The 24,584-nt window shown below is 37.6% G+C and overlaps 1 protein-coding gene across 1 annotated transcript; it reads right to left on the bottom strand.

Annotated features, from left to right (window-relative positions):
- Nucleotides 1-2,246: 2,246 nt before the first annotated feature.
- On the bottom strand, nucleotides 2,247-21,531 carry LOC138332320 (zinc finger protein Xfin-like). Its single transcript, XM_069280371.1, has 2 exons — nucleotides 21,445-21,531; nucleotides 2,247-9,594 (listed from the first exon to the last, which is right to left on the bottom strand). Exon 2 carries the CDS (start codon nucleotides 9,521-9,523, stop codon nucleotides 5,642-5,644), a length of 3,882 nt encoding a protein of 1,293 aa, XP_069136472.1. The 5' UTR covers nucleotides 9,524-9,594; nucleotides 21,445-21,531; the 3' UTR covers nucleotides 2,247-5,641.
- Between the last annotated feature and the right edge of the window lie 3,053 nt (nucleotides 21,532-24,584).

Consider the following 24,584-nt stretch of genomic DNA (forward strand, 5'->3'; position numbering starts at 1 on the left):
GGAACCTACATATGAAATTTGAGAAAGATCCCTTCAGTACTTTCTGAGAAATAGCGATAACAAACTTTAACTATCAAAATCCAAGATGGCTGCCTGGCGGCCATCTTGTTGACCGATTGGTCCCAAAATGCAATATGCACAACTACGGCACTAGGGGAACCTACATATGAAATTTGAGATATATCCCTTTTGTACTTTCTGAGGAATAGTGATAACAAACTTTAAGTATCAAAATCCAAGACGGCTGCCTGGCGGCCATTTTGTTGACCGATTGGTCCCAAAATGCAATATGCACAACTAGGGCCCTAGGGGAACCTACATATGAAATTTGAGACAGATCCCTTCAGTACTTTCTGAGAAATAGCGATAACAAGAATTGTTAACGGACGGACGGAAGGACGGACCACGGACCACGGACAAAAAGCGATTTGAATAGCCCACCATCTGATGATGGTGGGCTAAAAATCGCAAAATGACTCCAGCTACTTTTAAGCTTCATCCAAACGTTTACATAGAGTAAGCCAGAATACTAATGAAGGGAGAGGATTGACATATACCGCCTCCAGGCCCAGGAATGTTGGAGATTTACAAAAGTAATATTAACCTTACACTGTATATGTATATATCAACAACTTAAGAAGTGACATGGAATAAACAATGATTTATTAACTTAAAGTAACATTTAATTATTGCAAATAACAAGAAATCATAACTTCATTACAACACTTGTCGTATAAATAGTATTCCTCACAACATTTAATAATTATCTGTACATACATGTATGTATCCGTTCATGATATTGCTGTGATAATCGATTTTGAGTTTCTTGAGCGATACAATCAACATTTGTTTCCAAATCTAGTCAATACCGTGATCTATAACCCAAACATCAAGTTGGCAGCCTCTATTTGAAAGTCTAGTAATTCAATGATATACTGAAAATCGCTTAATTTTTGCGAGATTTCGCGGTGAATTCAGACGTCTCATGATGTATCAATTAGAAAATGTAGATATCTTTAACTGTCCTTGATGGCGATTTTTTTTTTTTTCGTGAATATGCTCAAATGAACGAAGACACTAATAATAGTACTATATATTACGCAAAAAAAATGATTTGTAGTAAATGGCGACAAATGTTGTTTTTTCCCAATCTACGACTGATTCAGCTTCCATACCAACTTCTGTGAAAGTATTCATTTTCAGTGCTTGAAGCACCCAAGAATATTGAGAGCTAAAATATGATGGCGCCCATTTTATTTTCTGTAGGATCGTAAATATAGTAATGACAATATTTTGGCGAATTCATCATTTGGCTTTCTTTTTGAAAATCAATTTTGTGCTAAAATGTTATTGGACCAAAATAGATTTTACGGTATTTCGGATGACGGGTGCTTTATGACACGTAAAGCGACTTGTCTTAGTAATGAATTTAATTAACATCGTAAACAGGTCAGTTCTTGGACTGAAACAAACATATTGCAAATAACAACCCACATAAAAGAACTACTCTCAGTAGCTATCAAAAGAAACATTGCAAACCTTGTACAGTACTTAATGCGTCTAACATTCCCTCAAATGCGTTTTAGATTCGTTTGCGTTTCTTTCGTTTAGTTTCGTTTGCGTTTTGTTTCGTCGAGCGTTTTTCGTTTGCGTTTCGCGTTTTCGTTCGTTTGCGTTTCGATTCGATTTCGTTTGCGTTCGTTTGCGTTTTGATTCGTTTTGGCTTTCGTTCGTTTGCGTTTGCGTGCGTTTGCGTTCCAATTCGTTAACCGGATGTTATTCATTGATATTTGATTAGGAATGGTTGACTGCGCATGTGTTGGCTAAACTAAAAGTGGAGTCAAACGACGGTGTAGGCCGATAAATTTACGTGTTCTGGACAATGTAGTAAACATACACAAATAAATTAAAAAAAAATCCTTTTGTATATAGACATTAATTACATTTGATACGTGTAACCTGTGAAATAGACATCGCTTTCAGAATCCGGATCACTAAGCTACCGATCCCGATCGACATTTATGATTGCATTCTGGTCTTCCGGTCACGCTTTCACTTCGTTTACGTTTTTCGTTTTCGTTTGCGTTTTTCGTTTTGCGTTTAGCGCTTAACGAAACGCGTTTTTCGTTTTAAGCTATTCGTTTTTCGTTTGCGTTTTTCGTTTTCGTTTGCGTTTTCGTTCGTTTTCGTTTAACTGCGTTTCGCGTTCGTTTCGAGGAATGTTAGACGCATTAGTACTGCTGTAGATATTGCTCTATTTTAATGCGTTTTCATTTAAAGAGCAGGGCTCAGTTGTTTAAAAGGTGAGTGGGTTAGTCACAGTTTAACGGCAATTTTCAAATGAAGATGAAATAATTTCTGGTAATACAAATTAAAGGGCCACTACCTTTCCGAAACGGCTTTTAATTTTTAAAATAGGAATGTAAAACGAGATCAATAATTTTGTAGAGTCGCAGAAGTTATTAACTATACGTTTACTAGCACACTTATCATCACCTTCAGAACTGTTTAATTATAATAAATAAAATATTAATTTTCATAACGCGGGTCGTTTTATGTTTCCCGCCGTCGTCCTAAATGCCGCGCGGTAGTTGACTATCACTGCGCCACACGGCAAAACAGCGAAATGAATCTCCACTGTTATCGTACATTAGACAGGAAATCTTGCATATGTTTGGTGTTGTAACCTCATCTTAAGCCATCGATATATATTTTCTTTTGGTATTAATGTTTGTTGTTAGATTGTTAGTGAAGATATCATCACAAATTTCAAAGCAAATGAGAAATTAACATTTCACTAATCGTGTGATTAAACTAATCATCTTTGTAACAACCGGGCCCAGGTAAGTAATCTTCGTTTTAACGAGGCGATATGTAGAAAATAATAAATGAAAATAGTAACAACAATAACTAAACACTCTACATCACAGGATAAATGACGCCATGTGGTACTGACTTCGACATATTAATGACGTCAAGTGATCCTGACTTTGACATATCGATGACGTCATGTGATACTGACATTTACATTTTAATGACGTCATGAGATCCTGACTTTGACACGTTAATGATGCCATCTTATTATGACGTTAACACGTCATTATGATTGGCTTAAATAGTAAATTAGAAACAAAGTAATCTTTAATTAATACGATGAAAATATTGAAATTTAAAGTGCTTTAAACTTTAACACTAAACACAACTACAGTTCCGCTGAATGAGAAGATAAACCATTAAGAAGAGATTAGTTTTAGTATAGATTTAAATATCGAAATATATGTACATATATTTATCATCTTACATGAAGGTACATCATGTGTGAAAATTCTTGCGGACAAAAATAAATATTGCCGACGAAAACCTGACAATAGCGACAAAACTGATTTAATGTATTTCAAACAATGACTAAACTAACTTGCATATTATGCTTTCAGCGATGCTAGTTTGCATTATCCTTAAAATACACATGTATAGTTAATTCTTTACCAAAAACTTGTAAGAAATAATGTCAGATACATGTACAATACATACTGTAACTTATCAGTCCTAATGATTACCTTCGACGTATAAAATAATAACAAAGCAACATCAATGAAAACAATTTTACAACTACCAAAACGTTTCTCTTCTGCAATAAAAAGACTAGACATATAGTTATTGTATAAAGGAATGTAAACTTTTCTTTCACAGTAATAATGTATATACTATATAGTGGAAATAGACTCAAAATTAACTTTCCATGAACAGATTATTTAAATGAACATTTTATAATCAAACTTTATCTATAAACACATACACACAATTTAGTATTTGCAATACCAACAGTACGGCAGACATGTAACTTTAAAAAGATACAAAATACAAACAGAATCAAAGGACTTACATTTAAAACAAACGAAAATGAAACAGAAGATTTTTTTATAAAATAAGATCGTGCTATCTTAATAGCAAATAACGTACTGTACGTGTACTTATTTTAGCGATATTCTAATAATTTTCACGCCTTTCGAGTTCAGGTCATTGCTCTCAATTTTGTCAGAATTTTGTCATCACATGAAGAATTAGAGGATATCCTTTGTTTCTTGATGAATTACACCAATTCTATTTCATCGAGTGAGGTGGAAACGAGTCGTATTTTTGTGAGCATAACGTCATATATCTACACAAAATATATGACGTCATCTTTGTGCACAAACTAATGACGTAACAATCAAAATGGTATTTTCACTGTCAAAAGTGCATTGCGATTGGTCAAAGGTGAGTGAAAATATCTCTTTTATGTTCACCGTAAAACCTTATATTTCACTGTGAAAAAAGTAATAAAACAAAATATATGGATGCGCAGTGATAACACGAATCCAGGACAGCTCTATTAAGTCAATAACCCTTCATGGCGAGGAACATTTGAATGTACTAATTTAAGTACACGTACATTAATAACTTAAAAAATAATTTACTCGCATAGAAAAAAAGTAACAAAACAACACAATGAAATACGTAGTTACGATCGATAACGCCGATAATAATTCAATGGAATCATTTTTAGAGAATAATAAATTAAGATTATCATAAACAACCATTATAAATAGCTTTTATTATGACTATTAACATGGAATAAATATTGTATATCAATTGTGTCAATATAGATAATCGACTATGGCAATATAGAGTTGACTAGTTATAATGTAGGCAGTATTGTAGATTTACGACAATCTGGCTACGTTTTAATATAGCACAGGGATTAAAAACCTATTTTCATCCCCTGCGTTATGTGAAATATGACATGGTGACAATCAGCAGTGTGATTACATATAATGTTAGTAGTGTAATTCTGGGTAGGCGACGATGATAACCGGGAATTGTTGTTTTTAGCACTGGGATATGGATTGCATCAGGAGTTGATTTGGACTTTGTAACCGATAATAATCATTATTTAAATAAAACTGTTTTGAGTACAGAGTCTCATCAAAGCACCAACATGACTTACAATAAATAGAAGCCATCTAATCAACACCCTTACACTACAGAATTCTGTATTGCATAAAGTTCATTTGTATTTGTAATTGAACAGGAACAAGTGAGGGATAATATATAACTTATTGTTGGCCTTGATTCTCGGTAATATTTTATGAAAACACTGACTATATCAAATCTTAAAAGGATCAGGTAACTGTATTTGCTGCATATTAGGATTGTCTGATCTGGCGGGTAGATACTGAATGCTAGTTACGGCATCAGTTATGCGAAAAATACGTTACATGTATTTTCTTTGAAGCAAAATGGCGTTACGTTCACAAACCTGACGTTAATCACTATAATGATATGCAAGTCTTAGATAAAATTGTCAAATAGACTAAAGCAATAAATTTCTAATTAAAATGCGTTAAAACACACCCAGGAGACTATTATAGTATCTAGGTCCAGTGTCACAAACATTCCTTAACTTTAATGAAATGCTGAACTTAAACGTCTCCATAAAAAAGCATTACAGGTTTTAAGGCTGGCTCTTAAGAGTTTTTCCTAAAACTTCTGTAATGCTTTACTATGGAAACCTTCAAGTTTAAGGAATACCGTATCATTAAGGACTGTTCGTGAAACTGAACTCTGCTTGCACACAATGCCGTTATCTGATGTTGTCTGTTTAAACAAGCTTGCTGTGGAATCTATTCATATGCCTCACCAGTTGTGACCCACTTTTGAATTTAGCCTTACATATAGTACAGATTTCCAGGCTGTCCAGACTATGTGTCTTGTGATGTCTGTGTAAAGCACTCTTCCAGGCAAAAGACGAATCACAACGATCGCACTTGTATGGCTTGTCTCCCGTGTGCGTCCTGTAATGGTCGTCATGGTTATGGCGGTATGCAAATGATTTCCCACAGACGTCACATGTGAAAGGTCTTTCTCCTGTGTGAACCCGCATGTGTAATTTGACAGATTCCAGATATGGAAATCTTTTCCCGCACGTTTTACAGCTGTAGGGAAGCCTACCAGTATGAGCCATCATGTGGATTCTCAACCCGCTGGCAAAGGGGAAAGTCTTCTCACAAATTTCACACTTGTATTTCAACATCCTTGCTTCTTTTTCCCTTTTGGCCTTTGACATCAGCTCATCTGGGCGAAAGTGCAGTGCATAGATGTCCATCGCGTCTTTCGAATGAACCCTTAAGTGAATTTTTAAACCTATCGAAGAGATGAAGCCTCTACCGCATAACTTACACGTAAGCTTTTCGTCAACTGCATCTAAAGTATTGGCCGTTTCTTTTACATCAGTCTTCATTTGCGTGCTATCTGCGGTCGGAGAGGGTAATTCGGTAGAGATCACGGGTGACGTTGCTGTGTCACTTTCAAATGGAATTTGATGACCGGAGGGTTGGGTAACTATGTTTGGTGTGACGCAAGACTCTTTCTTCAATTCGGTACAGCGTACCACATTAGAAATCAACAAAGAATCGCTATCAGAAAATTCTTTCTTTATTGTTCGGTTCGAGTCTTCATTCAGTAATATGTTCGATTTATCTCCACTTTCGATTTCATTTTCTCCTTCACGACTAGTTCCATTGATACATGTGATGTTTGATAACAATACTGGATTAGTCGGTAAGGTTTCAGATTGCACATTATCTACTTCCGATGGCTTTGTTTCAATTCTATTAACTTGAATGTATATACCGAGATCATCCTGCAGCTGCATTTTTTCATTTAATATATTCTGTATAGATTTTGGTAATATGGAATCTGAAGAAAGTCCGTTGGTCACTGGGTGAGAAATGTCGAGAGAAGATTCGGTAGATATTTCCGCTGTTTCTGGAGATAGTCCGTTGGTTACTTGGTGAGAAATGTCAAGAGAGGACTCGGTAGATGTCTCCGGTGATACTTCTTTGTGATATTTCTCATTATGGTACATCAATGTTTCCATATTTGCAAAAACAGCTTGACAGTCATGACATTTATATACGACTGACTTGACAAACTTACAAGTTTTCTTTTCCTTGTGAGCCGCCCAGTCGGTCCGGCGCCGGAAATCCCTCCCACAGACGTCACATTTGAATGGTTTAGTAATGGAATGTGTCTTCACATGACGATGTAGCCCACATCTCCAGGCAAAGGAGGCGTCACATAGACTACAGACGTAAGGTTTAATGCCGTCATGCGCTCTCATATGATCTTCTAATAGACTTTTAACTTTGAACGCTTTAGGACAAACAGTACATTGAAACGGTCTGATATTTGTATGAACCCTTGAGTGTACTATCAGATCAGTTTTTCGTGAAAATGCTTTCTTACATATCTCACATGTGTGGGCCATTTCTTCAAAATGTTTCCGGACGTGGATATGGTAGTAAGACATACTCAGAGAATTGCCACAAATTTCACAGTTCACCATTTTCTCATCAGACATCAATTTTTCCAAAGTTTTTGCGCGTCCACTTTCACTCTGCTCTTTATCCATTGAAATGGTCACTTGACGTTTATGACACTTCAGGCCTTCGAGATCAAGATCACCCACAGATCCATTATGTATTGCATTTGCAAGTTTCGGTTTTAAACAACGTTTCGGTGAGCTGCCGTTGATGACGGAAGATTTTGCTTTCTTTCTGTCGCAAAGTTTCTTGCTTAGCAGACGCTGCAAATCTTGGTTCAAGTGCGTCCGTTTGCCTCTGGTATAAGGAAGTTTGCCAGAATCCGGATTTGTTTCTTGTATTATGTGGTTCAAATATGTCTCTTTTTGTGTACAGCTTGGAACCATTTCATGAGTTGTGTTGTTTGCAAGCGTCTCCATTTGTGCGCCGTTTGGAACCATTTCTTTTGTTGGGTTGGTTACTAATGTCTCAAAGTGGCCTTCGTGTGACGTTATATACATACTAGCTGTACCTTCATACAGATTATGGTCCGTATACTTCTCTACCGGTTCCTGTTTTATTATCACAGTATCAGTAGAGAGGTTATCGTTTGACTTAGCTTGGTCTGTGGCATCAGCTGCTTGATCCGTATTTATCATACCTAGTCTACCGTTCCGAGAAGACGAGCGTGTGGTAGGAGATACGTGATCTCTTTTGTGTTTATTTAAATGTTTTTTATTCGTAAATCGAGCTCTACAATCTCCAAAATCACATATATAATGGTGATCATACAAATGCGTCTTTTCGTGTTTTACAAGATCATGCTTTCTCCAGCATTCATAAGTGCATATTGAACATGCGTAAGTTTTTGGTCCTGTTGAATGAAGTCGTTTGTGTCTACTGAGAGCACATCTCCAGGAGAATCTAGCATCACACTTGTCACATTGGTATGGCTTGTGTCCTTTATGGGCTTGAGCATGGTCCTTCTGACGGCTTTTAGTTGCAAAACCTTTCCCACAAATTTTACAGACGTACGGTTTTTCGCCTGTATGTGATCTGTAATGAACTTTGAGAGCTTCTCGCTGAGCAAAATCTTTATCGCAGATGCAGCATTTGAATGGTCTCTCTCCATTATGAATTCGCATATGAGCACCTAAATTGTAAACACGTTTCCCGCATATCTCGCACGAGAATGGCTGTGGGCATAGTTTTGCGTTGCTATCTACTGTTGCTTTGAAGATCATGTCGTTAGAGGATTTGATTTCATTACCTTGAATTTCTTCTACATTAACGTATACAGTATCAGCTGTAGATTTGTCATTTGCCTTAAATAATTCGGATAGATTTTGTACTAGGCAGCAGTCATCGTCAAAAGAAATATTGGTGTTGGCTATTTCTGAGTTTTCCGAGATTCTATCTGCCAGGGTAGAGTCTGCAATCTCACCAGAACTCTTCGTGTTAAATATTACGGAACTCTCTGTATGAAGTCCTTGTTCCTCTTGAATCATGGAATGTACAGTGTTTCGTTGTCGTTCCTGTCGACGATGTGATCTCATGTGATATTCATACAAATTCTTCTTTTCAAATACTTCATCACAAATATCACACCTGTATGATTGCTTTGAGGAATGAATTTCTTTAAGGTGCCTTGAAAGATTCCAGCTGTTATTGTAGGTCCTGTGGCAAAGATGACATGGGAATGCTTTACTACCATTCTTGTGTCTTTGTTGGTGTCGATAAAATGCATGGTACCATGTGAAATCCATACCACACTGATCACATATATACGGCCTCCGTCCGGCATGTGCAGCCATGTGGTCATCATAGTTCACCTTCTGAGAAAGTTCTCTCCCACAAATGTTACATTTGTACAATTTAGCTTTGTCCTCCATATTCTCGTGCATCTTTTCATGCTTGATAAGCCATATTTTGCTGGTGAATTTAAACTTACATGTTTTACAGTTGTACTGCTTCTTTTCTTTTGACTTCTTCCTCTTGCCTCCTACGATATGGGTCTGTGTGTAATAAGGTCGTGAGACGGGTCGAACTGGAGCAATGTAGTTAGCATACTTATCTGGTTCTAGTATTTGTCCATTTACCACAGATGTTATGTGGTCAGACTCGTCCGTACACGCGTCAATCTGCTCTGTTTTGACCTCCACAAGACCACTTGGCTCCATTCTGACGCTTTCCGTGACTTCTTAGCTAACAGCGACGTAATCCTGGGTCTTTTCTCCACTCCATTCTGAACCTGAAAGTATATAAAACATTTGTCATGGACGTGGTAGATAATTAAACTCAAGGACTTATTGTTTCTTCGAAAGGTCGTGGTGACTGGAGCAAGTTACTCTCAACATTGACTATAAAATGATATGTAAGACAAAAACCTCACCTTCCCCATCCCCTAAATTTGCAACCAGACAGAATGGACAAATGGTAGTACTATATCATATCGCCAACACCCCCTCTCCTATTCCAATCAACTGTTTTAAAACTTGTTGACTAGTGGTGTTCTTTTAAAATGTCATGTATACTTTCACCTAGCCGCCGGCGTTCCATCCCCGACATGGACGTAAAAAGGTCAGGGGTCACCTGCCCGATCATGTGGGTTTTCCCTGGGCACTCCGGTTTCCTCGCACACTAAGACCCCTCACGCCCTTACATCCGGGCCATCTAGAGTGATTTATATAAGTTGTGTAACTTGTTTCTCAATCGATATAAAATAAATAAAGTTTATATTGTATGTATACTTTGATCACTGACTCAAACTGGTGCCATCCTCCATTTCAATTTTCGGGTTTTAAACATGGTTACACCACTGAGTTCCCCTGAATAGCCAAACACCTGTATGGGGAAGAATTTTCAGTATGGTTTATGAATGCTCCTTAAACGTGAATGCATAACTATGAACACAAATACAAGAATCTATGTAGGGCTGAAACGATTAGTCGAATAATCGGAGGCGATTAGATTAATGAAGCTAATTGCTGATAATCGATTAAAGATTTTATTAATCGTTAATCGTAACATGCATAGCCAGTGCATTGTAAGCTGACTAAGTTAAACACGTTGACAGATCATGGATTTCTGAGTAAGTCATTCCGACTGGAGTTTCATCTCTTTATGTACATGTTTTGAACTCAACAAAGCATATATGATGTGAGAAATACTTGTTAAATTACGTCTCTGTGGAAGTTAAAGTCATTAATCAATGAAAGTGGATGTCATGAGAAAGCTTGCAACACGCTGTTCGCCAATTTTCACTAGCGATCGACTCCATGTTGTTACGTCACGGAGGCCTAATCGCCGCCGGGACGCTCGGGAGCGGAAGGAGCAGTAATCTTGAACATTTAAATTTTACTATTGCATGTGTTTATCATATAAAAAAGATTGTTTTTGTTCATATTCTAATTGAATATAAGAGTTGTTGATTTATTTTATTTTTTTGATCACGGAAATAAAAAAGTTCATTGACGAAAATTTGGTCATGTCGCTTCGTGGCGATCCAAATTTGGTTGATTAGTCGTACGTGTGAAGGTCACGTCAAAACAGCGGGTTAGCAGACTTGATTTAAACGATGTTACGGAAGACGATATAGGAACGGAATTCAGAGCTTATTTGGGATAAAATACGTTTGTTTTGTCAATAAATCTATTCTTATTTGTTGGTAAGCTTATATTATGTAAGGCATGTCCTCTGTCATATTATACGGTAGGTGTTATTATTAGTTGATAACAAAACATGGCGGACGTTTTCAGTAGTCAGTAGTTGAAAAAATATAGTTGCCTTCAATTCAAACGATTAATCGATTAGTAATCGATTACATGTGACCGAATAATCGAATACAAAAATTACTAATCGTTTCAGCCCTAAATCTATGTCACAAAAAATGATCCATTTCATAATTTCTGTTACATTGTAGTATGGTTTATGAAAACCTGAATTATCAAAATTTATTTGTTTGCACTAGGGCATATCCCTTTACAGTGCGCAAAGATATTTTTCTTTGTGAAGTTATCAACATTTAAAACAAATAGGTAATATTATGATATAACAATTTATATGACAATTATGAATAATTCAGCACTTTTCTAAGATAATAAAGCAATGAAATGTACATTATGCAACACATTTCCATGAGAGATTCAATAAAAATCTTTAAATCAGAGCATAAATGATATCCATCACTTGAACAATAATTGGTGTTTAATTGTGTATAAACATGTCTAATTAACACAAAAATAAATAATATAAAATAACTTATTTCGCCTTTGATGCATGCCCAATCAGTACTTCATTCCATATAGGATTTAGTGCCACAGAATTTTTTTTCGGGATGCAATTAATTATTTTCCATATCTTTAACTTCAAGTAGAAACTCAAACTTTTCAATGGTGGTATAGTGTACAATAAGTAATTTTTGTAACTGAAGAAAATTACTAAATCGTCTGCTCCTGTTTTTGATGGTGAAAAATGCCATTTGTCAGCAGTGGAGCATCTTTAATGATTTCAAAGGCACTTTACGCCATTCTCACAGAGACTTAACGCCATTCTCACAGAGACTTTACGCCATTCTCACAGAGACTTTACCCCATTCTCACAAGGACTTTACGCCATTCTCCCAGGGACTTTACCCCATTCTCACAGGGACTTGGCATGAATCTCCAACCAATGGTCAATCTACATTGTATATTATTATGGACAAGCATTCCTGAAATGCTGTCAGGACATTGTGAAAGCGCTTCAAATTTAAATTTTGTCGAGTCATTTTATTTTTTCTACATGTATGGAAATATATATATTGACTGTTGGTTGTCAAGTGCCATTTCCAAGACCTCCAAAGTACTATGTAGCACAAAGGTAGTACCACCTTTACATTGTTCTTTTTGTATGGACCAACATCAGTGGGCTGAGGAAAAAGTACAATATTGATTGGAACCAGTTATAAAATCTACTGTTTAAATACTAATTACTCCTGACCAGGACTGTAGATACCGCTGTGATATCACGTGGGTAAACATCCTAGGTATTGACCAAAATCAACAAATCATTTGAAACTTTCACTATTTGATTTCTATGTGATACTACAAGCTGTATAAACATTAACAGGGAAATTAAAACAGAAAATTAGTCTGAAGGTAAACAAGTACTATAAGACCTTAGTTTTTATCGAAAAAGTTTATTGACAGCTTGTTTTATCAGTTTTCCAAGGTAGTGGACATAAATTTATATATGTACATGATGTATACATGATATATATGTACATGATATATAGCTTGTGTCAGCATTGATATTCTGCAATCATATACAATGTACCAACAGGATATAAAGTAAATGCATTAATCTTGTACAGTCACTGCTATGTACAATTTATCTTGATTTTATCATCTTCTAATAATGTATTTAAACAAGAGTATTATACTTAACTCAATAAGGTCAGTGAAATCCTCACTATTCATATTATTGCATAAAAGAGCGAGTCCAACACGGTAGTTCCTTCCAGTAAGCTGATTTTTTAATCAGATATTGTTGACATGTTTCGACTCTAAGCGAGTCACCCTCAGAACTCGCCTAGAGTCGAAGCATGTCAACAACTATCTGATTAAAAAATCAGCTTACTGGAAGGAACTACCGTGTTGGACTCGCTCTTTTATACATTTACCTCGATTCCAAGTGAGGCCTCTGTATTCTTTTGAATCCACGGCCGGTTCCATCAAGAATTTTTCTATAACCCAGGACGTTGCGCCTCCACCCCCCGTAGTGATTACTCATATTATTATGAACTATTGAGGGCAGTAGTGACTCTTATTTAGTGTTTTCCATGATTAATTCGACTTTCTGGTTCATAAGAGTAATATCCATTTCAAAACACACAGGTTATAAGTAGGTAGATAGGTGTTTACTAGCTCATGTTATTGATGTACCGTATTTGACCCAATTTATGTCAAGGTAAGTGAAATAGAGGCCTCAAATAGGGGAGGTGATTTTATAGGGATAAGGGCGTTTGTTTGGTCAAATACATAATGTCATTTTTCAGAAAATCAACAAGAAGGACTAAACAGTTATTCAGCCTTTATCAGTGCTTATTAATGAAGTTAAAGCCAATTAGAGTTCTCAACTAATGGGAGGCAACTAGTAGTAGGAATTGATTTCATTTTCAAATCGGTGATAAAAATCTGTTTTCAAAGTTTGAAATGGCTGTACCATTACAGGAAATAAGTGTAACTGTTGTTTCTTGTTGTTTCTTTAATACTAGACAGTAACCACTATATAGCATATCATCAAACATGTAGTAAAATGTACATTGTATGTCATTGTGTGTTTTATATCAGACTCAGGGGGAGTTTTTCTTTGTGCTTGGAAGTTTTGTGTGGGAATGAATTCAGGCCATTTATGAAGATCTGCCAAATATATCTAAAGCTGGTGAAGTAAAGTTCACAATACTATTTTGAAATGATGATATATACATAATTTCTAATTGTGTCCTTGTTTACTTCTAGAGGATAAAAAAGTATCTGTCCCAAAATTGGAGGATTTCAAGCATGCTGGTTCAGATCCACTCTCTACCGTTGTGTTAAATCAAACTGGAATGGTTTGGTTAGATTAGCGTCCCATTAACAGCCAGGGTCATTTAAGGATGTCCAGGTTTGTTGGTGGAGGAAAGCCAGAGTACTTAAAGAACAAGAGGCCCAGAGGGCCTGTATCGCTCACCTGGTTTGTAATGCCAAGTAATGTTCTGAATACAGGTTCATTGTTTCTTTTCTGAAGGAATTTTAATATTAACCTCTAAATCCCCTATTGGGCCCCACCCCTCCCGCCCCCAGGGGGTCAGAGCCAAAATTTATACAAGTTCTGTTCCCCTTCTTCCAAGGATGTTTATGGCCAAATTTGGTCACAATCCAAACAAAACTCTAGGACAAGAAGTGATTGATAGGATTTACCTCTATTTCCCCTATTGGGCCCCACCCGTCCTGCCCTCGGGGGGCCAGAGTCAAAATTTATACAAGTTCTGTTCCCCTTCCCCCAAGGATGTTTGTGGCCAAATTTGGTTACAATCCATGCAGAACTCTATGACTAGTAGCGATTTAAAGGATTTACCTCTATTTCCCCTATTGGGCCCCGCCCCTCCTGCCCTCGGGGGTCAGAGCCAAAATTTATACAAGTTCTGTTCCCCTTCCCCCAAGGATGTTTGTGGCCAAATTTAGTTACATTCCATTCAGAACTCTATGACTAGTAGCGATTTAAAGGATTTACCTCTATTTCCCCTATTGGGCCCCGCCCCTCCTGCCCCCGGGGGGTCAGAGCCAAAATTTATACAAGTTCTGTTCCCCTTCCCCAAAGGATGTTTGTGGCCAAATTTGGTTACATTCCATTCAGAACTCTATGACAAGTAGTGATTTAAAGGATTAACCTCTATTTCCCCTATTGGGCCCCGCCCCCCGCCCCTCCTGCCCCTGGGGGATCAGAGCCAAAATTTATACAAGTTCTGTTCCCCTTCCCCCAAGGATGTTTGTGGCCAAATTTGGTTACAATTCATGTAGAGCTCTAGGACAAGTAGAGATTTAAAGGATTTACCTCTATTTCCCCTATTGGGCCCTGCCCCTCCTGCCCCCAGGAAGTCAGAGCCAAAATTTATACAAGGTCTGTTCCCCCTCCCCCAAGGATGTTTGTGGCCAAATTTGGTTACATTCCATTCAGAACTCTATGACTAGTAGCGATTTAAAGGATTTACCTCTATTACCCCTATTGGGCCCCGCCCCTCCTGCCCCCTGGGGACCAGAGTCAAAATTTACACAAGTTCTATTCCCCTTCCCCCAAGGATGTTTGTGGCAGAATTTGGTTACATTCCATTCAGAACTCTATGACTAGTAGCGATTTAAAGGATTTACCTCTATTACCCCTATTGGGCCCCGCCCCTCCTGCCCCCGGGGGATCAGAGCCAAAATTTATACAAGTTCTGTTCCCCTTCCCCCAAGGATGTTTGTGGCCAAATTTGGTTACATTCCATTCAGAACTCTATGACAAGTAGTGATTTAAAGGATTTACCTCTATTTCCCCTATTGGGCCCCGCCCCTCCTGCCCCTGGGGGATCAGAGCCAAAATTTATACAAGTTCTGTTCCCCTTCCCCCAAGGATGTTTGTGGCCAAATTTGGTTACAATTCATGTAGAGCTCTAGGACAAGTAGAGATTCAAAGGATTTACCTCTATTTCCCCTATTGGGCCCCGCCCCTCCTGCCCCAGGGGGTCAGAGCCAAAATTTATACAAGGTTTGTTCCTCCTCCCCCAAGGATGTTTGTGGCCAAATTTGGTTACATTCCATTCAGAACTCTATGACTAGTAGCGATTTAAAGGATTTACCTCTATTTCCCCTATTGGGCCCCCCCCCCTCCTGCCCCCCGGGGGACCAGAGCCAAAATTTATACAAGTTCTGTTCCCCTTCCCCCAAGGATGTTTGTGGCCAAATTTGGTTACATTCCATTCAGAACTCTATGACTAGTAGCGATTTAAAGGATTTACCTCTATTTCCCCTATTGGGCCCCGCCCCTCCTGCCCCCGGGGGACCAGAGCCAAAATTTATACAAGTTCTGTTCCCCTTCCCCCAAGGATGTTTGTGGCAAATTTGGTTACATTCCATTCAGAACTCTATGACAAGTAGCGATTTAAAGGATTTACCTCTATTTCCCCTATTGGGCCCCGCCCCTCCTGCCCCGGGGGATCAGAGCCAAAATTTATACAAGTTCTGTTCCCCTTCCCCCAAGGATGTTTGTGGCCAAATTTGGTTACATTCATTCAGACTCTAGACAAGTAGGATTTAAAGGATTTACCTCTATTTCCCCTATTGGGCCCCGCCCCTCCTGCCCCGGGGGTCAGAGCCAAAATTTATACAAGTTTGTTCCCTTCCCCAAGGATGTTTGTGGCCAAATTTGGTTACATTCCATTCAGAACTCTATGACAAGTAGCGATTTAAAGGATTTACCTCTATTACCCCTATTGGGCCCCGCCCCTCCTGCCCCGGGGGACCAGAGCCAAAATTTATACAAGTTCTGTTCCCCTTCCCCCAAGGATGTTTGTGGCCAAATTTGGTTACATTCCATTCAGAACTCTATGACTAGTAGCGATTTAAAGGATTTACCTCAATTTCCCCTATTGGGCCCCGCCCCTCCTGCCCCCTGGGGACCAGAGTCAAAATTTACACAAGTTCTGTTCCCCTTCCCCCAAGGATGTTTGTGGCCAAATTTGGTTACATTCATTCAGAACTCTATGACAAGTAGCGATTTAAAGGATTTACCTCTATTTCCCCTATTGGGCCCCGCCCCTCCTGCCCCCTGGGGACCAGAGTCAAAATTTATACAAGTTCTGTTCCCCTTCCCCAAAGGATGTTTGTGGCCTAATTTGGTTACATTCCATTCAGAGCTCTATGACAAGAAGCGATTTAAAGGATTTACCTCTATTACCCCTATTGGGCCCCGCCCCTCCTGCCCCCAGGGGGTCAGAGCCAAAATTTATACAAGTTTATTCCCCTTCCCCCAAGGATGTTTGTGGCCAAATTTAGTTACATTCCATTCAGAACTCTACAACAAGTAGCGATTTAAAGGATTTACCTCTATTTCCCCTATTGGGCCCCGCCCCTCCTGCCCCCGGGGGATCAGAGCCAAAATTTATACAAGTTCTGTTCCCCTTCCCCCAAGGATGTTTGTGGCCAAATTTAGTTACATTCCATTCAGAACTCTATGACTAGTAGCGATTTAAAGGATTTACCTCTATTTCCCCTATTGGGCCCCGCCCCTCCTGCCCCCAGGGGACCAGAGCCAAAATTTATACAAGTTCTGTTCCCCTTCCCCAAAGGATGTTTGTGGCCAAATTTGGTTACATTCCATTCAGAGCTCTATGACAAGTAGCGATTTAAAGGATTTACCTCTATTACCCCTATTGGGCCCCGCCCCTCCTGCCCCCAGGGGGGCAGAGCCAAAATTCATACAAGTTCTGTTCCCCTTCCCCAAAGGATGGTTGTGGCCAAATTTGGTTACATTCCATTCAGAACTCTATGACAAGTAGCGATTTAAAGGATTTACCTCTATTTCCCGTATTGGGCTCCGCCCCTCCTGCCCCCGGGGGACCAGAGCCAAAATTTATACAAGTTCTGTTCCCCTTCTCCCAAGGATTTTTGTGGCTAATTTTGGTTACAATCCATGCAGAACTCTAGGACAAGTAGCGATTTATAGGATTTACCTCTATTTCCCCTATTAGGTCCCGCCCCTCCTGCCCCGGGGGGTACAGAGCCAAAATTTATACAAGTTCTGTTTCCCCTCCCCCAAGGATGTTTGTGGCCAAATTTGGTTACAATCCATGCAGAACTCTATGACTAGTAGCGATTTAAAGGAAATGTTGACGGACGGATGGACAGACGACGGACGGACGGACCGACGGACGCCGCGCCATGACATAAGCTCACCGGCCCTTCGGGCCAGGTGAGCTAAAAACCATTGACTATAGGTCAGTACCTGGCAATTGCAACTGCCCCACATAGGATTCAAACTCACACCTAAAGGTAAAGGGCTTGTGGCTGGGCTCACACTAACTTTCCAGTCACCAGACACGGATGCAAACAAAGTGGATGCAGAGTGGGCAGTATGTCCTAAGTCAGCAGCCAGATTGGGTCAGTAGAGCTATGTAACTACATCAGAAGCCTCGCCAGGTCTGGAGAATTCCAGAATGCTCATAGTGATCTCACTCGAGCACTTCTGAAGGCTATCACAGATAATGATGCAGATTAAATTTGTTTTATCATTTTTTTAATTATGATTATTTAGAAATATTGCCAAATTTTTCAAACGTCTTTTATTTCAGAAGTCCAGAAATAATATTATTATATTTCTGCTATTAACTGAATTTATTTCTCTTCGGGTATGCAGAAGAATTAAGATGTACGTATTATTAATTTCAGATTTATCATTCTTTATTATTTGTTTTAAAAGTTGCAGATGCCAGGGACGACATCCTTAAGCAGGGGGAGAATGTGGCAGGGTAATTAATTATGTAATTAATTAAGTATGTAATTATTATTAGTGTATTTATGTATATTTATTCATTAAGCTGCACCCCTGCACTACATGTATGTGTTGTCCCAGTACTGTCTATATGTCACTGTCCTGTATACCTGTATATTACCTGGAATGAGAGAGTGCATGGATGGATGAGCACATTCTTTGATAATAGGTGTGGGTAGGTACCAGTCAGGTGACTTACCTGGCTGGTCAGCTGATTGGTTTTTTTTATTTTATTGGTTTATAGATATAATAATGTGTGTTTTTATTGGTCAAACTTTCCCTCCAAAATTCTATCTTTGGAGAACTTTCTTTTGTCTCTGGGCAGTTCACAGAGAGAGTTTAATGAGAGCAGGTGTGTTTTGGTCTCTCAGATATTTTGTGGAATTTGGATATATCTAACAGGAAATTCTTCTACTTCTGCAAGTCTTCTTTTTCTATTTCTTAATAATAATGTATATCCTGTGCAATGTTCATAAAGTAAATTATCTATCATTTGCCTTATTTTGGTAGAATTATCAGAATGTATTAAAAATTAATTTTTGAAGAAGTTAAATTGACTTGAAAGTGTAAAAGCATAAGTATGTATTCGAATTTAACAGTAATTGTCCATTTATATAGACAATGTGATATGTATATATTGATCTCTATTATAACCATCATCGAGATGGAAAATTCGTGATTTGTATGGAGATATCTTATTAGTTTGTAGACCTTTTTGTGATATTATGTATTTTATTCATGTATAGGACCCTGGTCCAAAGATAAAAATGTAAACCTAAAAGATTGAAGCCTAATTGAGTCGGCCCATAGCCAGGTGTGTATTTATATGTGTATATCTTTGTATTTGTATTAGAATATGATGTAAGTAATGCATTGATAGTGTTATACAAAATGTATGTTGTAGTGTCTAAGTGGGTAGATTATCTCCCCTTAGACTAGCGTAATTTATTGTATAGTTTGTAAAGGGGCGAATTGTCTCCCCCTGATATTATATGGTATTATATGGCATAGAGGAGACAGATTGTCTCCCCTGATTGTAGATTATTGAGGGAAAAGATTGTCTCACCTTGTATTTATTATAGATAGCAGAATGGTTTGTAAATTTTCTTACATACACTGTAGTTTGTTGAAGGGGGCGAATTGTCTCCCCTGATATTGTATGGTATTATATGGCATAGAGGAGACAGATTGGCTCCCCTGATTGTAGATTATTGAGGGAAAAGATTGTCTACCCTTGTATTTATTATAGATAGCAGAAGCTATATCTATTAGTGTAAAGTCTAATTTACAATAGTTGTTCTGGAGTTTATAAAGAGATTAACTCTAATATTATTTATATATATTGTGAATCTGATGTTGATATACTGTAGGCTACATAGGGATATTGTATGAACATTGTATGTATGATTAATATGAATGTTATGTTATTAGGTATTATTGAAATGTGAACTTATACTTAATGAGTCTTGTTTTATCGTGTTACATACTCTAGGCATATACGCATGTACACTTGTACATATATAGACAATAAAGCATCATGACTCAGAAGATGGATTGTGTCGTTATTTTCTAACAACATATCACCTGTATCATCTGGGACTTAACCCAGCCCAGCAACATATGGTACAGTAACTGATTAATCTATCAACTGTTTTAGACTTGCTATGAAAGTAATGCAGCTGAAAAAACTATGTTTGAAGCTTTTGTCTGCATGATTGGATATCAGGTGTGTGAAGAAAAACTTTAGCGTATTTTGCGAATAAGGATGAATTTATTTTAGCAATTAGCCAGATCGATTTGTTATTAACGAAAAAGCGAATGGGTAGCTTGAGCCCAGTGTGGTAATATGTTGGGACAACTTAATCACTCAGCCACTGCATGTACTTATACAAACAACTTGTGCTTAATTCATAAAGCACTTTTTTCTGAATTTACCAACAATTCAATGTGGTACCAGATTTTTGTGAGACAAAAGGCTAACATGGTCATGTACTACATATACCATCAAGTGTATATTTTTAATACATTATGGCTATTTGTATAATTGGATACTACATGTAGCATAAGAGGAGCAATCAGTGATTTGAACATATAGTGTTAGGTAAGTCTCTGACACTCTGAGGCAAAGAAGCATGCTGAGACTCGGCTGACAAGGGTATGCTTCTTTGGCTCAGTCAGTAGAACAGAGGACTTTTCACCCCATAGACCTGGGTTTGATTTCTGCATGATTGCAACACTCGATAGGAATGTGTATTTTTACCTTTACATGTCACCTAAAATAATGTACTGTACCTGTGCACTAATAGGACAAAACATCCAGTAGACCCTTGAGAGTATGTTTTTGACTCCCAAAATGGCTGATCAAAACAGCAATCGAACAAGACATCGTTTGCAAAATGAGATGGTTCTTTGTTTTCAATACATGTCATTACATAATATATATGCATTTTGAGAGAAAATAACTCCACTATTTGAGGAGGAATCTCAATAGGGGTTAGTGCATGAGTACTAACACAGGTGTGCAATATGGCACTGCCCGTTACCTGTGTACATTTGTAGGTGTTTTAGTGGTCACACATGACTTGACGTTGTGCACTTCTCAGCTACTAGTTTACCTGTAGTTTTAATGTAGTGCATTGCTAGTTTAAATATAGTGCACTCCAAGGGCGTAAAAACATCTGTCTGCATACTTCAGACATGTACACAGATGTACTGAAAACACTGTGCACAGTTATATGCAAAATTATATGATGACTTGACTTATGTATAGAGATCTAGTAGCATCGTGTATTAATAACAGATTAATTACAAAGTAAATGTCATGGCTCGTTGTGTTACATTATGCATAAGATATGAATTAACTTTTTGTCCCAACCAATCAATGTGTGAATGTATAATATATGCCGACTCTGGACACCGAGAACCCTTCTTCTTTCAGACATTATCGTCGCACTTCGAAAACATGAATAGCGTTTTCGGGAAATTGCTTGACATACTTAGCCTAATAAAGGTCAATTGAATTAAAGAAAATATTTTACATGTCTAAACTTACTGTTTTCCACTGAATGGAGTTTATATATGGTCTTTGTCTTTCATTTGATCGTCCGATATCTTGAAATAAATCGATAAGCGGAAGTTTTATATTAGCATAATAATAAACGAGACGAAAACTGTTTATATAATTCCGGAAAGAATTTAATTTTAAAACTCAACACTGCGGATGTAATGTTTCACTATATTTACATATAAAAAATATATCCATTGAGTTTACGTGGGGTGTAAACCTATATTTTCGATCATATTTTTTTCCTTTCAGTAGCTATCTACTGTATTGATATAAAATAACATGCATCAGCTCGTTGCATTGTTTAGGTTCGCGAACCTAAAAAGTCCGGGTTTACTTAAAAAAAATACAGAAATAAAAGAGTTACAGTGTATCAGGTAAAATTGATATAATCACGGGATAAAGAACCAAATAATATATTAAAAAAGGGACCGGCACGATTTTTTTAAATCTAACAGTATACAGATATATTATTATGGTATCAACTATCGAGAAAAACGGACCTTTTTTTAAAACCCGTGATTATTTTAATAAATGGGTTCTATACAACATTGACGGATATCTTACCTTAAAGAGAAATAATTTATCTTTCCATTGAGTGCTTGATGAACAAAATTGGCCAAGTATTGACGAAGTTATGACTTGATGAATCGGGAAATTTACGAAAAATATGCTAGGTAGACATTTCCCTGTCCGGTCGAAATGTCGTCTCGGCTCTAATGGGTACCTCAAAACCAAGCCAAAATCACAAAATCTACCTTGTGGTGGTAAACAGTACCCAGAACTGTGATCATGCACAATCTCCTTTGGAGGTGTCATGACTCGTACTTTGTAGAAACTCCATTTAAACATCGTGTAGCTCACTTACTTTAACCGTCACCGCCGTGTTCATTTTTCTTTCGGAACGCTTCTCGACTTTACATATCGTGACTACATTATGCAAATTATGTTATGTTGTGCTTGTGTGTAAACTCGAGAAGCGTTCCGAAGAACAAAATGAACATGGCGGTGACGGTTAAAGTAAGTGAGCTACACGATGTTTAAATGGAGTTTCTACAAAGAACGGGTCATGACACTTCCAAAGGAGATTGTGGATGGACACAGTTCTGGGTACTGTTTACCACCACAAGCGTAGATTTTGTGATTTTGGCTTGGTTTTTGAGGTACCCATTAGAGCCGAGACGACATTTCGACCGGACAGGGAAATGTCTACCTAGCATATTTTTCGTAAATTTCCCGATTCATCAAGCCATAACTTCGTCAATACTTGGCCAATTTTGTTCATCAAGCACTCAATGGAAAGATAAATTATTTCTCTTTAAGGTAAGATATCCGTTAATGTTGTATAGAATCCATTTATTAAAATAATCACGGTTTTAAAAAAAATAGGTCCGTTTTTCTCGACCGCCGAGTTCATACCCTTGATACTATAATATATATATATGTATACTATTAAATTAAAAAAATCATGCCAGGTCCCTGTGATATATATATAAGGCAAACAAAAAATAAATTGAAAAAAGCCTAATAATTTTTCATAATTTTTAATGTTTTCACACTGATAAGATTTTCCCATCCCATTCTTTTTCAGGATATAATCATAAGCATTTTTTTGGTTGGAAATGATATGTGACAGTGTAAGATTCCACTTGTGGGAAATCTTTACAACATTTATAACAGATGGCCTTGTTAAGGTTCATGTAATGGCTTTAACCAGTGATATTTTGCAAGCCTAAAACGCATTACTGTGCTGCTATTGAACAGAACTAATTTCATTAATTGTTGGTATATACCATGGCTAACTGTCAGTCTTACTGTTGATAAGTAATTTGTGAAGCTGCTTGTAAATTTCAGTAAAATAAGAGAAAAATGTATATTTCTGGAGAAGACATAGAACTCGTGTGAATTGCATTGATTGCACCAAATAAACATGCTATAGTGTTCAGTAGTGACTATGCCAGGTACTCCAACAGTTTGTTTGGCAAAATCGGACCAGCGAATAGCGCAGGAGCCTATTGTTGTAAATGCAAATGGCTGCTTTAAATGGCGGATCACAAATATAGCATATAAGAAGACATTTTAATTGATACAAGTGCTCTTATATACACTATAATGTACTCTGAACATGACAAGAAGAATATTTACGAAAAAAATAGTTAAAATGTGGACTTTGAGGCTCTTTCCGGAAATTTGCATTTTTCGCCCCAAACAGATTGTTTGAACTATTTTTTTTCGTGAAGAGTCTTCTTGTTATGTTCAGAGTACCTTATGGTGTCTATAAAAACATTTGTATCAATTGAGATGGCTTCTTATATGGGATATTTTTGATCCGCCATTTATAGCAGCATTTTTTAGGGATCCGGCGCTATTTGGCCTAGCTAGTGGTATGAAGCTGTCTCCAGTAAATATAAACCTCATGAATAACCACCGTCACTTTTACATCCCCTTGTAGAATTAAACAAAATGTCTCCGTTAGCCAAATATATACTGTAACCCTCACCCGTAAAACAGTAGTTCACCTCCAATTGAATACTTAGCCCACATGTCTGCTTCTGATTTGATGAAAATAAAAAAAACCTACCTCTACTATATGTAGGACATATGTATATTTTTTCCAAAACCAGATGCAGACGCCGGTTGTGACTTAGGGAAAAGACGCTAGCACACAAACTTCCGCCAATTAACCCCACACCTTTCGCAATGTTTACTCCATCCCAACTCGCACCGATAGTAATATACATATATATATATAGCTAACACCAAGATTATATGCATAATTCGAACTGCATAGATATAAAAAGAATCTCTCAATCCGAAAGATATGATATTCCTACCGGCTACGACGAATCATTTTGCTTCCCCTCGTTTCACTCAACTCTGATACACTGCGCATGCCTAGAAAATGGACTACCTACATGACCGATAAATACACGTATTTTAGTCAATAACGTGAGTAACTTATAACTATAGTAAAATCCCACAGACAGGGATCTGAGAATAAGTTACAGTTGATTATGATAAATGTCAACGTGAGATTTAAATAGTATTAATATATTTAAATCTCTGATAGTCATTATGGACCCACAGAGTACAATTGACTATTTTAGACGTCTTAGGGGTCAAGATCA

This window comes from Argopecten irradians, chromosome 9 (genome assembly GCF_041381155.1).
Source record: "Argopecten irradians isolate NY chromosome 9, Ai_NY, whole genome shotgun sequence".
In the NCBI taxonomy this organism is placed as follows: Eukaryota; Metazoa; Mollusca; class Bivalvia; order Pectinida; family Pectinidae; genus Argopecten; species Argopecten irradians.